General features: G+C 36.5%; 1 protein-coding gene across 2 annotated transcripts in view; it reads right to left on the bottom strand.

Annotated features, from left to right (window-relative positions):
• Positions 1-15943, bottom strand: part of DIAPH2 (diaphanous related formin 2) — a 231741-nt gene that overhangs the window by 193267 nt on the left and 22531 nt on the right. The window contains exons 4-9 of one of the 2 annotated variants that reach the window (XM_080624841.1): positions 12262-12282; positions 6566-6705; positions 6134-6208; positions 5982-6051; positions 4526-4662; positions 3225-3333 (exon numbers count right to left, since the gene is read on the bottom strand). In XM_080624841.1, the coding sequence (XP_080480967.1) occupies positions 3225-3333; positions 4526-4662; positions 5982-6051; positions 6134-6208; positions 6566-6705; positions 12262-12282 (552 nt within the window). The remainder of the gene's footprint in view (positions 1-3224; positions 3334-4525; positions 4663-5981; positions 6052-6133; positions 6209-6565; positions 6706-12261; positions 12283-15943) is intronic. The other variant, XM_080624842.1, reaches the window with a different exon arrangement.

Here is a 15943-nt window from a genome sequence, read left to right as displayed (position 1 = left end):
AGACAATAGCGGAATGACAAAAGTGCTGATCCAAGTTAAAAGACTAAAATGGATCTCCAGGGAAATACGAAGTTTGGGAAAAGATGTTAAGTGCAAATAGAAGTAGAGTGAAAAATATATAAATTACAAAAATCAATAGCTGTGGAGAAAAAAAGTCAGATAAAAAGCCCCCTTCCTGGTTTAATTACATTCACTATTTAGTTTTAATGGAACACCTTATGGAGTCCAAGATTTCTATTAAAAACACCCTTGCAAAGGCACTCCCTTTATACAGCTGCATCTACAGATAATGTAGTATCATCATGCTCGCTTGAATGATTCTTGTTATTTTACTACTATGACATGACTTAACAAGCCAAAGTACATGTCCAATCTGAAATTAATAGAGAGAAAAGGTGCCATCTGCTATGATTGCTTTTGCCAGAAGAGACTCTGGCTTAATGGCTTGTGCTAACACATTACGAGTAAAGAACGATTTTGTCAGAAGCAAGTTAATGAGTCTTGCAATTGTACCTTTACTGACGTATAAGTGAGGGTTAGGGAAACAGGAATGCTGTGTGGTTATGTTTATTTCTTTTAAATCAACAAGGTCAACAAGTAGGAGACAACTTCAAAATCAACTCTTTTGTGATAACATTATTAAGTTAGAATGTTATTTATAGAAACCTCTTGAATAGCATCAATTCATCCGCTCTGAAACAAGAGCTGTGGTAAACATAGTGTTCAGACAACTGTAGCTGACATACATATGATTTCATAATGGAAAAAGGCATCCCTCCCTTGCAGGCATACCTGTCCTGCTTGCTTTCTGCTTTTCCACATCTTTCAGCTATGGTAGCTAAAATTTACTATAAGGCATTGCTAAAATTTGCACAAATACTGTATTATGAGAAGGACATAAGCAAAGTGACCCTTTAGTAGGGTATTCAGCCACTTAGTCTCTATGCTAACATTTGCAGTTACCAAAAAAGGCAGCTGAAGCTTGCATTCTAATAGCAATTAAACCTCTGTGGCTATTCAGGTGAATACAGAGAACAAAAAACTCCCCACTGGCACATAAGTAGCAAAGAACATGTCACACAGGATATGACTCAGTAAAGAAGACTATGTATTATTTTATTTTATAAATATAATATTTAAATCTCACTAGACTACCCTTAAAAAGATGCACCAGTGGCTGATGGAGGGCAGATATCAAACACACCACAAAGGAATGCACAGTTCTCGTTGACAGAAGTAGCAATGACATCCTGCTGCACACTACTGATCTCCAAAGGGACCCTGCCAAAAATGGCCATACCCCATCCACATCCGTCATATATATCTGAATATTTAAGAGGCTGCATACAGTGCTGCCTGAAGTCCCAACAGTAGTAACAGAATGCATGTGTATCTTATAGATGTCTTAGAAATTGATAAGATCTGCATGCCAATTCTAAGGAAACAGGGTTTGAATTTATAACAAAAGGACTCAAAATGACAGGTTAACCTGAAAACTAAATCTACAGTACCCACAGGGCAACTGCACTGGTTCTCTAAGTAATTCTTTATAATACATGATTTGTACGAAAACTAAGCACTCCCTGCACAAAGACAGTATTAGGCTATGCATCTACCTTCAGTTTACTATAAAGCCAGTATATTGAAGGTGTAAGCTATGAAAAAATATATTTGACACTGATCAGTTTTGACTGTGGCTTATTTCTGTTTAAGAGGATGACTGTGTTAAGAGGATGGCTATGTTGGATGACATTGAGCTTTAAATATCTAAAGCTAGCAATTTTACTCCCACTCAATTTACTTCTCATATTACTAAATGATTGCATTATCACTGATCTTGTATCATTAATTCTTTTCAAAAAGTTCAACCATTCAGTTTATCAAAGATGGGCTGGGATGTAACCTAAGCTGTCATTAGCAGAAGAACGGTAAATTATCAAAATCCTCCATAGACAAATCAAACTTAAGACTGAAGTTCTTAGAAAATTTCAGTAAAAAAAAAAAAAACCTTTCAAAATATTGAACATTTGAACAAGATCAATTCTTACCTATTTCTTCATTTAGTAATATTACAAAAGGGTGAAATACACTGGCAATATGTTCCTGCCACAGGTAGTTCAAACAGTAAGATACTAGAAGTACATGCTTAGTTGAAACATTCCAGTTACTCATTTCAACAGCACAACACAAACTTGTTCTGTCCTTTTACAAATACATTACTTTGATGAAATCAGTTCAAAGCTGTAAGTACAGGAGGTTTTGCTTCCTTTGAGTGGGGCCAGACTGGGGGAAAGAGGTGTTTAAACAAGCAGTGCAACTTAAAGAGTACTTTTTCATGCTTCTTCCTTAAACGCAAAAGATACAGAGGGAGCACTACCTCCAACTCCTTGAACTCTAACTTCCTCAGGGCTCCAGTAACAATAACTAAAACGTTTCAGAGGACAGACTGAGATCTGGATTTTCACACGAAATTCCTGGTCAGGAAGATTAAGCAGTGACAACGAAATACTCTGACAGATTTAGGCTGAGAAAGGTGGGGCTGTTCAGCCTGGAGAAGACTGTGTGTAGACCTCATAGCATCCTTCCAGTATCTGAAGGCAGCCTACAAGGATTCTGGGAAAGGACTCTTCATTAGGGACTGTAGTGATAGGACAGGGGGTAACGGGTTCAAACTTAAACAGGGGAAGTTTAGATTGGATATAAGGAGGAAGTTCTTTACTGTAAGGGTGGTGAGGCAATGGAATGGGTTGTCCAGGGAAGCTGTGAATGCTCCATCCCCAGCGGTGTTCAAGGCCAGGCTGGACAGAGCCTTGGGTGACCTGGTTTAGTGTGAGGTGTCCCTGCTCGTGGCAGGGGGGTTGGAACTTGATCTTAAGGTCCTTTCCAACCCTAACTATTCTATGATTCTATGATTTATGACATGAGCATTAAATCTGGCATCCAAGAAAAAGAATACTACTGATTACTCTTTTTTATTAAGGTCAAGACTTTTTAATCCTGTTTTGGGGACAAGAAAGTGAGTTTCTCAGTTTCACACTGTTAACAATTACAGTATCTAGTATCAGCAGGCCATTTATACCAGTTTTCTGTCTTTTACTGAACACTGGAGTAACAGCATTAAAAGACTTTGCTGGTAAATAATTTAAGTATCATAAAGTAATAAAGTCTTCTTGTATTTTAGATTATTTTGGAAGCATTACTAAGCATAAAAAAAGTAAACCCACCTGCAGCTGTAAGAACTCATGGTTTTCCAGTCCTTCAACAATCTGAGAAAAACGTTCCCTGTTGTGCCTTTCAGCAGCAGTTGTTATAGCACCTAAAAGCTTGTCCAGACTAAGAGAAAGATAAACTGTAAGAAAGCATACCAGGGCCAGCTTTCTCATTTTAAAAGATACTTAACCCACTATTTAAATAACTGAAGACTTAAATGCATTCAGATTATATGTCACTGCACTAATCTATATCTATCTGTATGAAGCTGAAAACAAATCAAGAGCTAAGTGTTAAAAATACCTACAAGATTAACATTGAATTAAAGAAAAGGTGAATAAATGTCTAAGTTATCATGACATTCAGCTAAAAAGCACTCAGGGAGGGGAAAAAAATTACTACCTTAGCAAGACTGTGCACTAAGTGCTAGCTGATATATTTAACATCTGGGAATTCTAATACATTGTCTTTCGAGAAACCAAACTGGTTTTATCTATTTATTGCATAGAACACACAGTTTGCTGGTTTTAACCTTCACTACACTACAACACTCAATAATTCAAAGCAAATGTATGCCAACTGATCTTTGTTTTAAAAAGCTCATGGACATGTACTACATAACTCCACACAAAACTTCAGCTATAAACGTAAGCTTTTTGCCCCTGTCAAATTTGTTATGCTTGGGTAAACAGGTGATATTTTAATTAAATCCATACATTTATTTCTCTGTTATTATCTTCCAAACTACCGAAAAACCTCAACAACATGTGGTGTCAAATCAATAATTTTCAACTATAATTATAAGTTCATTTCCCCTCGCCAGGGAAGATGTGCCAATCCCAAGAACAACTGTAATCCACAACAGTAAACTCAGTAGCACTCTATGCTAACAGACATTGTTCTCAAGTGGCTTTAAATCTGACAGCCCTCCTCACTGCAAGTCAAGGTTCACAATTCCTCATCACACTCAGAGATGTATGAAATAACTTCTTTTTGTCAGCAGCCATATATGAACAGTTACAGCTCATTAACTCTTCCCTCCTCTGTAGTGAACAATGGCAGTCCTTTCAGACTTTCCACTTAAGCCACAGTTTGTAGCTCTGTGCTCATTTGTTTTTATTTGATAATGGATTAATGCATCAGAACAGGGAAAAGTCTCTTTGCATTTAAACTACACTAAGAAAAGACCTGACAGATAACATTTGTTTCACTGACAAGTTTTTTCACCTGTGTCCAAACTGACATGAGTATTCCAAAGAGAAAAAACAGGGGGTGGAGATGGTGGGGTGGTGATGTGTTTCAATATCTTACTTACATGTTTTCCTCTCCAACAATGCAGAGAGCAGAAAGTATTTTCACCGTTTCAGTCATCATGTGTGGTTGCTTCGGATCAATTGCTCTTGATAACAGCAAGAGACTTCTTTCATCTCCTAGAATCCTTTGCAATCCGTACTTAAAGAAACAAAAAGCTTACAGTGAAAAGACTGTATTTGCATTGAATACTCATAATCATCTTTGGGCTTCAGATCCTTAGGAACTCTCAGGCACACAACCCTATATGAAGTTGGGCAACACTCTACTAAAACCTCCTGGCCATTGCCACTTAGGGACACAAGTTAGTCTTACCCATCTTATATTTGAGGCTTTCTCCTATGAAAGAGAGTGAGTTAGCTACTAAGGAAATTAACTTATCTTTGAAATTCAGGTATCCACTAGAACACAAATCAACTTTTATCTTCTATCTATATCTGAAACGCCTCATAAGTATTACTTCATCTTTTTTCCTGTAACTTTAACAGCTCCTTGCAGGTCAAAATAGTATTTTCTACACAATGACCAATAGAGGTAGAAATTCTTTTTTGGAAACAACTATCTTCTTTAATTTATTGTATTCTCTACCTCACTTTCCGTATAGATAAATCAAAAAACCTCACACATGACATTTATGTAAATTGTAGCATTATTTTTCATTTTAATTAATTACAGGATAGTTGGTAAATCAGCTACATAAGTGTTTGAAGTTACACTGTAAGTGGAGGGGTAGCAGGGGGGAAGTATGTGGCCATTAAGTTACATTTCCCACTTCAGCAGACAGACTGCTTTGTGAGATTTTACTCAACTGAGTTAACAGCAGTTTAAGTAAATTTAATGCATAGTTGTATTTACTAGAAGGAGAAAGAGGATAAAACATTGTAATAACACTGTAGGTGTTGCTATGAATAAAGCAAAATAACAAGTTAAACACATCAGCTTCTAGAAACAGTACTTACACTGTGAACTAGGAACCCAGGTTAGAAACAAGTTAGATACAACATAAACTAGACAAGTTTTACCCTTTACCCATTACCTACAATTGTGAAATTGTAACTATAAAGATATTACATCATACACAGTTTAAAATCAGATGAAGAGTACATTATATAAAAAATCATGTACTGACAGGTATTTTTAGAAACAATTATTTTCCTTTTCCATTTCACAAGCTATCAATTTCCAAATTCACCTACCTTAAATCCATACTATCATCCTCTTTCAAATATCTTACTTCCAAAAAATCAGTCATATTTAACAAAAGTAAGACAAAAGTGCATACTGAGAAAGGTTTATGAACAAGATTGTCAATAAAATTTAAGACCTGTGCTTCCAAAGAGTCACCTGACACCGGATATAGAAGCTTTCCTTCCTTTTCTGAGATTCAACACACTACACAGATCTTCAAGCCAACAAAACCCAGTCATACTGGAAGCATTTGATTTTAAAATATTTCTTACTTTATTGTTCATAAATGCTTTGAGGCACTGGATAAGTTTATGTTGATTCTTCTTATCGATACTTTCTTGCCTTGAAAGAGAGAAAGAAAATAATGTAAGTACAATCTTCACAAGTTCCCCCACCCCTGCCTTCAAATGATCCCAGTGCTTACTGTTTCTTGTCCAGAAGCTTTTCCAATACATCCAACAGAAGCCCAAGACCTTCATGCCCAAAATTGTTAACCCAGCTGGAAAATGGAAGAAATGTGTTTTTAATTATTTCTTAAGCAAACGTACAACTTGCTAAGTTATGTCTCTAGTACTGCTTGTACATGTCTCCATACACACTGCTTTAAGTCTCACTTCCCAGGAAGACCTGACCACCCTTTAAACAACTACAAGTTGATACAAACCACTGTGAAAAGTGACAAGATACTGCAGCCAGTCACAAACATTTCACTTACCCTTCTGCAATGTGCTGAGAACTACATTTTTGTGCCAACAAAAACTAGTATAATTGCTCTGGTTTCAAAAAACCACCCCACAAGTCTTCACTGCTTACCAAAACCAACATGATGACAACTACAGCAGAAATCATTACTTACCTGACTGGATTGCTAGTTAGAGACACTCTCAAAGACTCTAGACAATTAAGAAGCTTTTCCTCTGAAATTCCAGATCGCAATTCATGAATATATTCCTGCGAGGACAGGGTGCATTCGTGCTTGCTGTTTTTCAGTCCACCCTATCACAGAAGACAGAATGCTACTTAATGTTCTATTGATCACAGCAGTGTGTAGATGATAATATGTACAGCCAGTATTTCCACGCGAATTTTAAAACCACTGCTTCCCTGTATAACTATTAAGGACACCTAACTTGACCTTGACTACTTGTAAGTGTTTAATAGTTTAGGTTTCGCATTACAAAGGTAAATATTTTTCCGGAATCTTCTTCACTTCTTGAACAGCATGTACTACATCTTGGATATAAAAACTTTATTCCATCATTCAGTTGTGCTGACATGTTTAACTGCTACTCATTCATTTAACATCTACTTCACACCACCATATGAGAAACCATAAACAGAGACACACAAACCCCCACACAATTGTTATTAAACTTTTCTGATCATTCCCACTGTACTTGTCTTCCATTTCAAAAAGGCTGTGCACTATCACTATGGATATATCCTGACTCTACAACTAATTATCCTTTCTTAAAAAGAAAGGAACAAGATAAGCTACTGAAAACTGCTTCGAAAAGGAGCTGCTATCCACCTACTGTTGAATCAGTGCTTTTAAAAATCATGCAGCTGTATGACTTTGATTTCTTGCTGTACCATAATTCTATGTCTGGCCGCTAATAAAGATTTCTGGAGGATCTTGTTTGCTACAAAAGAATCATGTAAAAGACTTGAAGAAGAGCTCGTCTCCCAGCTGAAGAGCCATTACAGAAGAATAACTACCTACAAGGTTTTTGAGTATTAAAATACGTGATAATCAGTTTTTAGAGCTGTAGTATTCAGAACCATGAACAATATACAAAACATTTTACCAAAGGGTGCACCTAATCTTTTGTGCAGCTCTGACAAGTTGCAGACAAGTAGGTTTATCTCAAAGAGTGCTTATGATTAGTATGCAGGTCCTAAAGCTCTTTAGCTCTAAATAGTCTGCTGAAGAGAACCTGATAAAGATGTCATGGGTGTAAAGGCAAAATGAAAAGCCCCTGACCCAGAACAGGATTTATATGTATTTGGTTTTAATCGTATCAAACTTCTCCTGACTACTGTAATCTTCTAATTGTCTCTCCTCCCAAAAGCTACACTTTTAATGATGTTTCCGATTTGCTCTATTCAAATTCTTACCATTCATTTTCCAAAGATGACAGCAAGTATGGCTGATAACAAAATTACTCCTCTACATTTGAGTTAATAATTTTGACCTACATACATTCCAGTATTCATGCATCTAATGGAACTAGGTAAATGTCCACAACATACTTTCAGGTTGTTTATCCTCACCTCAGCAAAACAAAAACCTGACACAGATTGTAAATCCATTAAAACAGTGTCCTCTGGACTGTGTCAACAAATTTGTAGATGCTTCTTGCTGACATGCATAGCACCTTTAGCTGGACAACACATGCCAGTTAGACATCAAAGGGCCAAGACAGACAACGATGAGTAAATACAATATAAAGAAACTACAGCCTGTCACTATGGACCTCCTAAACAAATAGATCCTCTTCCACCAAAAGAAAAAGAAATAAATGGGTGGAGGTTATCTTCATAAGAGAAGGAACTGACTTTAAATCAGGGAAGTACATTAGCACTTCACAGAATGGTAAGGATTGGAAAGGACCTTAAGATCATCTGTCATATTAAAAATCATCATAATCCAGATGATGAGATAAAGACTGAAAGGTGAAGAACTAGAAAACAGGAAGAGCTTTGTGCCATTCACTGCATTGGATGGAAACTGTAAACGATTGTATATGTAACTAGTACACTATCTACAGAACACTGGATACAGTTTTTGTCATTTCAGACAACAGCTGCTGCCCAAACACCAAGAGTGAAACAACAGAACATGACCACTGCTGTAGACACAGAATCCAAAAAGAAATGAGGTAACGGCAACTTCAATCAAATGCCATTACATGTTAAGCTAGACCCCGAAAAGCATTCTAGAATACAAGAAATATTTGTCTTCTCAGAAAGCTTATCTCCTGGTTTGCTTCAACTGTAGCCTGCCGTAAGCTCCAAAGGAGATTCCTATTCAGATGAGGCACTTAGGGTCTTTGCTACCTTTTCTTTCATATTTAAACCAAGGTGGTCTTGTTGCCTCCTCTTTCTATGCATTGAGGACTTCAGGGAAGCCCTACTCCTCTGTCTAGCCCCTAGTTTTCAGAAGACTCCCTCAGAAACAGTTCAAACAAGTTAACAGATGACTTATCAGCACTATCTCCTAAGCCTCCTTACCGTGCCTTACAGTGCAGGCATACTTTTCATTGTTCCAAAGCACCTTCAACTGCACAGCCATAAGGAACCATCTCCTCTTCTTCTTGTTCTTCAAAGATCATCACTAAAGATGGCTCATAAATCAAATCCATTCTCAAAACCTTTCATCCAGATACTCCAGTTCATGCTAGAGAATTCTCAGCTAAACAGGATTACTTTCTGTTATTTTCTGAAATCAACTTTTCATTCTCAATCCACTCTTACCTCCAGCCATTCTAGCTGGAATGCTACAAGCAGGTGCAATTTTTTTTATTTCCCTATTAAAAGCAAGTTTAATTGGAATACTATTTTCAAGTAATGCTATGCCTTGACATGGATCAGATTTTAGTATTTAAGTTTCTCATTTACTTTGAAGTAAAAAGTTTCAATAAGAGATATGCTTTATGTAAAAGCATCTAATAAAGACTAAGCGAAAAGCAAAGTACAAGGAACCTCAGAAGTTAAGTCTCACACCAGATACTCAGACAGCCTGTCTGCCTGGTGGTAAAGAACTGTGGAGCTCAGCTGAACCAAATGTATGAGCTGTAACAGTTAAAATACAAGATCAGAAAAATCTGTACAAACTACTCCTGTTTGAGGCACTCAACAATTCAGACCTCATCAGAACTCGGGCTAAAGCCGGGATCAGCTGAAGAAGTTAAAGTCTGTTACTTCCATGAGACAGTGTTTACTTCAGTGAGGTTTTTAGCAGCCAGCACACTGAATAAAAATCTCACAATATCACAAGTGCCCACTTCTATCCAATTCATCATACCTGTTCCACACCTTGGAAAACAAATCACTCCTTAGACAGAAAGAAGTAACTGACACCAGCATAATTATTAATGAAGTGGGAGTAGTAACTCAGACTTTTCCCCTTGCCAATGACTAATTGTAAAGTTTTTGCATACTCACTATTAATCCAATTCTATTTCTATCTCAAGCAAAAGAAACCACAATATTTTAATTAGAGTATAACAACAAAGTCAGACAAGTTGATTCTATGATTCTAAGTTGTTGTGGGTGGCGGGAAAGGGTTTGCTTTTAGGAAATGAATAAAAGCATTTCTAATTATTTTTTTAATCCACATATACTCCAGTTGTTGCACATTGAACTTGGAAAAGCAGTATCCGCGTTCAAGCTATGAGGAAACACTTTATCAGCTCCTGAACTAGCAATTCGAAATCTACACAGTTCATGTCCACTCCACCCTGTAGATATTAACTAAACACATTAATTCAAGCCATTAAAACAAAATTAACAAGATAATCCTAATTTAGACTTAATGCCCTAAAGAGAAACAGAAGATGCACAGCTGCCATTTCTGTGCCATTATCACTATCTATAAAAGCACAGAAAGGTCACTTTGCAGGCAACTAAAATGACAAGTGGACACCAGAGCTTGAGAGACCAAGTAAAACTCCAAAGTCTTAACTCCCCATTAACAGACAAACCTCTTCTCTGGAACTGTTACTACAAGCCAAAAATACTAGAATCAATAGCCCTAAATGTTTCTCTTCCCCTACCAAAGTAAATCTGTAAGTCTTCAGGAAAATAAATACATATGCCAGCAGATGCTATCAACTCCCAAAAGATGAATCCCGTAAAAACATACTGAGAAGCAGCACACCAAGATGCATGCAACCCTTAAGCAATAATATGCAGAAACTGTACTCTAAAAGCAGCATTTCTTGTTTTACCATTTTGAAAGTTATCTGTGCAAAAACACACTTTTGACTCAGAACTACATCAGATCCCAAATTAAAAGGCATGGGGAAGAAGACATATTACAGAGTTTCTCCACTACCCATTCTGCATATACCAGTTTCCTTTATAAAATAATCTCTCGTAAAGCAGCTGTTCAGGCTAATTCATGTCATAAAGAAACTACATGGCAATAGGAATTATTTGAAACTGGTTTTAGTGCACTGAAATGGAGAATGACTGATTTTTCCTCTCAAAAATGAAATACCTTTAAATACCTTCATTATGCTTACCTATTTTCTTAATCAGCGTAAGAACCAGTACTGTTTACGAAACTAAAAAATATTGGTGAATACAGACAGAAAAGTCTGTTTCAGGACTACTCTGAATGAAACAAACCCAACAGCAATTTCTTTAGTCCTACATGCTATATCCTTATACAATTAAGTACAGCTGAGGTAATGATTAGACAGTTTTAAAATCATAGGTTGTTCTTTATTATTTTTACTACAAAATCTAAGTACTGCTAAATATCATCTGTAGTAAACCTTGCAGTACCTGAAAAGCCTGGTTTGGCTGCAATCAAGAATGAAGTCCATCCGTAATTAAAAAGAACATCTTTGCTTTCAGCTATCATTTAAAATAAGTATGTAATTATTTTCTTTTAATACATATTTAATACCTAAAATATGTATGTAATTAAAATACCTTTTTTCCCCAGGAAATAAAAATTTGCTGATTTCAGCACAACAAATAAAGTCCCAAATACTTGTTAAAACCAAAAATTCACTAAATTTAACCATGACAACATAAAGTGTAGCTGAGCACTTAATAAAACTTATGCTGTGGTGCCCCCATCTTATGCTTATTAATTGACCTTCTGAATCCTCTATATTAATCTCAGTCTCACTCCAATACACAGCTGCTGACATTTCCATGACAAACCATGAATACTAACTCTTGGGACATAAAAAAAAATACACATCTAATATGATTAAGTAAGCCAAATACTGTAAATTTAAAGTCTCAAGTGATTGCTTCAATTAAAAGCAAGTTAGCCTGAATTATTGGCTCACAGTGAACAGATGAGTACCCAGTGAGTCTCCAGAAATTGGAAATAGATGCCTGAAAACTTTGTAACAGATCCCTCAAAAATGCAATCAATGTTCTTATACTGGTAAGATAAATGTGACTGAGGTAACTGATAGTTATTTTGATAAAAAAAGGACTTGGCTATAGAATCACAGAATGGTTTGGGTTGGAAAGGCCCTTAAGATCATCCAGTTCCAACCCCACCTGCCATGGGCAGGGACACCTCACACTAGACCATGGTGCCCAAGACTCTGCCCAACCTGGCCTTGAACACCGTCAGGGATGGAGCATTTACCACTTCTCTGGGCAACCTGTTCCATTGCCTCACCACCCCCACAGAAAAGAACTTCTTCCTTATACCTAACCTGAACTTCCCCTGTTTCAGTTTGAACCCGTGCCCACTGATAATTAAATCAAAGATCAAAGTCCAAAATATTGGAGCCTAATCTCCCAAAATTAACATGTATTCATGAGAAGAAACAAAACTATCATGTTCATACTCACCGGAACTTTACTTCCGACTATCTGCATGCAGTGGTCAGCCAAGAGAGGTTATTGTGTAAAAAAGATAATAATAATAATACATAAATAAATACAGCAAAGTACTTAGTAGGATGTAGCATCACACAATCTTTAAGTGTTTAATCATTAGTAGTAGTAGTTACATTCTTTATTACTTTATCCAACTGTTTAAGAGTTACAGCTTCGCAACAGGAAAACAATAGTTCTACTGGAGGAGAAATCATTTGAAATTCTTATGTTCCGCTGCTCAATCATCAGCATTTTACACATTTAGAAACAAATAACTAAATACCTCACTTGACATCTACATCTTGAAAGATTAATAGGTATGCCAGTTAGCTAAAATTATCCCGTCAGATATTTTCCATATGACACTGAGAAGAAACAAATGGCATACTGACTTCCTTGTACATAGAAGAGCTTCATTATTATGGAGCTTTTGATCTAGTTAGATGATGTCATCACTGAATTTAATTAAGTTTTCATCATCAAAACTATAGCCTACAGTTATAAATCTAACTTGCATTTCATGAAAGCTCATATGGCATTTTTCTTCAACTGCTCAGTATGGATGCTTTTAATTACATGGATAATTAGGCAGTGATTTCCAGAATGACATCTCCTTTTTACCATGGAACAGCATCTCTGCATATTCATGAACAAGAAGCTGACTTTAAGCAGAAGAAACTCTGCAGAAAGGCAGCACACCTCTGCCCTGTTCTATCAAAGCTGCACAAATGTTCTGACCATGTTCCTGTGAATACCTGTACTATAGACATCTGCTGAAATATTGTAAGTTTTCCCTTGTCAGCCCTTTGCTGCAATCTGATAGCAGCCACTTCAGTGTATAACCACTTTTACCTTATCAGGGCCTGAGATAGTAAGATTTTGTTCACAGATCTCAATTTGATTATATCTGTTCAGCCTCCACCTGCTTCATACTCCACATTTATCTCTTCCATTACTCTTTCAGAAAGTCTTTCACAAGACAGAAGACTCTGCAAGACTTTCACAATCACCTCTTCTCTCCCATTCCTGATGAGGCTTCCTCATGAAGCACAAGATGGACAGTCATCACCAGACAATCTCTGGCATGAGTTGTCACCAAGTTCAATTATGAAACAGAATTCCGGGCTTTCACCACTTCCCCAGTGTAATTTCCATAGGCAACAATCTTTCTCTGAGTGAGAGAAGGACTCAGAAGCACAGATAACCACTCCACATGAAAAAAAATCTAGCTTTTAGCTTCCTCCCCGCAAGGAAAAGGAAAGCTTTTATTCACCCATTTGAAAACAAGGTTTCTTTCCCCCTCGGAACTCTGAAGACAGCAGGTTTTTCAGAAAAGCATGGTCAACATGCTGCAGATGGCACACAAGGCAGAGAAAAGGAAGCACCAAATTGAAAAATCATTTGGTTAAGATGACATCAGCAAGTGACTGATGTTCAAATGAGTGGACAGAACTCAAAAGCCTAACAAAAACAAACTTCAACTGGAAGAAAAGTCGCATCAAGTGTTAAGTGTGTTTCGTGAGCTCTAAGCAGAAGAAAAAGCCCAAGTATTTTCAGTATAAAAAAAAAGGAAGACAGATGAACAGTTATCTGTGACCAAAGAAAAAGGTAGAAAACTGTAAGAAAGTTCATTTTGAATGTGATCAGCATTTTCATGGATGACAAGCCTGAAGGAGGCCTGAAGAGAAGGAAGTCTGACAATTCGTGATGCAGTAAAAACCGGTTAGAGCTCAAAAGAAAGAGTGAAAATGAGGCTTTGCTTTAAGATCCCAATCAACATTTTACAATTGAGCTCTGCTTTTTCTACTTTTTAGATCAGTTAAGATGAGAGCTATTTAAAAGGTAAATTAGAGTAATGCACTACAGAAAGGTCATTTATATTTCTGAAAAACCTTCAATTACTCCATTCAAATGCCACGATTCAATTACAAGTAGGACTTCCTGAAGCACACAAACTTCCATCCAAGCCCTTTTCCCATTACAGAAAACATTTTGCATATGGATTAAACATCCATACTGGCATTGCCTTCAGTTCAAAGCGTACATGCATGTATGAGGACATTTTGGGGTGGTTTTTGATTATTTTTTTTTTTAATTGTTAGTACATTTTGACAATATATCTGCAGCTCTGTTAAGTTTCCCCATGCTGTAGCACAGACAGTGGCAGTACTGCAATCTGTTAAAGTTGTCAGCAGGTAGACATGCAATGGCAGCCATGCTCTCCTTACTCAGTGATGAAGTTATGGTACTTGAGGCAACTACATTTCAGTATTAGTATATCTAAGAGATCACCATCGTCCAGCTACTTTTTGGGAAAGGGTTGCAAGTACTTCCATTGTACAAGTTTCTACTGCTTCAATAGTTATGCTTACTAAGAAAGATTTAAAATTTATCATTGATCAGGTGAAGACCTAAACCTTAAAACACATAATCAATAGTTCCCAAAGACAGTGTAGGCGAAGTATATTAACAGCAAATTGCATAATATTCACCGCATAAGCTTGAGTAATTCTCCAATAACTTGCATGTTTAGCTAGAGCATACTTTCAGCACTGGCTTCCTTCCAGGACAGAGCAAAGGACTGTGGATTTGGTTTAAGATGAACTCATGCAGAAATGTCACTCCTCTCAAACATAGATCACCATTTCCACATTATAATGCAACGTTTTCTTCAATTCAGTTTATAATGTTTAATGAAAAGAATTTGCATTTAGCTTTAATTGTTTGAAATTTAACTCTGCAGAGCTTATTTTAAAAGTTCAAATAAGACAAGTCAACTGTACTCCTTGGTAGATTCATTGGTTATAGATTCATTAGGCAGACACCAACATAATCTTATTTGCCACTTATTTCATTAAGAAACAGATTATTATTTAATGCTATCTGTATGTAGTGCTCCAACTCAGCTCTGTAGAACTGCCAGCAGTGCTGCCATTATGCATTTTACCAATTATTCCATACACAGTCTTCATTTCAGTAACCTTTATTGCACACCATAACTTAGGAGTGAAAAAAAAAAGATGAGATTCATCCTCATTTCCAAATAAAATCATGTGCGTTACCTAATTTTATTGAAGAACTATGCTAAAAGCAAATTTTATCTCTTGAAGCATACTACTGCCCCTTGGATACACACAGCTACACACACACACACACTTCTCCCCTATACTGCAATACATACAGTTCCTCAGAATTCACCACTAGCTGCTTTAGTTATTTATAGAAAAAACAGTGCACTAATTGGGACAAAATCTATTTCTATGAAAATCACAATAAATATATATATGTTTTAACCAACATGCATGAATTTCTGTAGCAAATTCTCCCTTTACATGGTAAGAACTATATCAGCCATACTTATTTTTAACACAAAAACCATCACTGATGTATTTTATTACCAATTAGTACTAACAGTCCCACTGCAGAGAATAAATTGCAGGTCATCACTATATGAAATTGTATTTCTCAACCCCAAATGATGGGGCTTCTTGTCAGTCTCTTACACTTCAGGCACCATGAAAGAGACTTCAAAAATTCTGCATGAAAGATCCATAAACTAAGGGTTAACTGATCAATTTAAGTACAGAGAATGACCAAGATGATTTAAAGGTCTGAATATATGGGGTTTTCTACTCAAAATATAATTTGAAAGTTA

Source organism: Psittacula echo (assembly GCF_963264785.1).
Source record: "Psittacula echo genome assembly, chromosome: 8".
Lineage (NCBI taxonomy): Eukaryota > Metazoa > Chordata > Aves > Psittaciformes > Psittacidae > Psittacula > Psittacula echo.
Note: the sequence above shows the minus strand (reverse complement) of the source record. Positions and strands in the feature narration are given on the sequence as shown.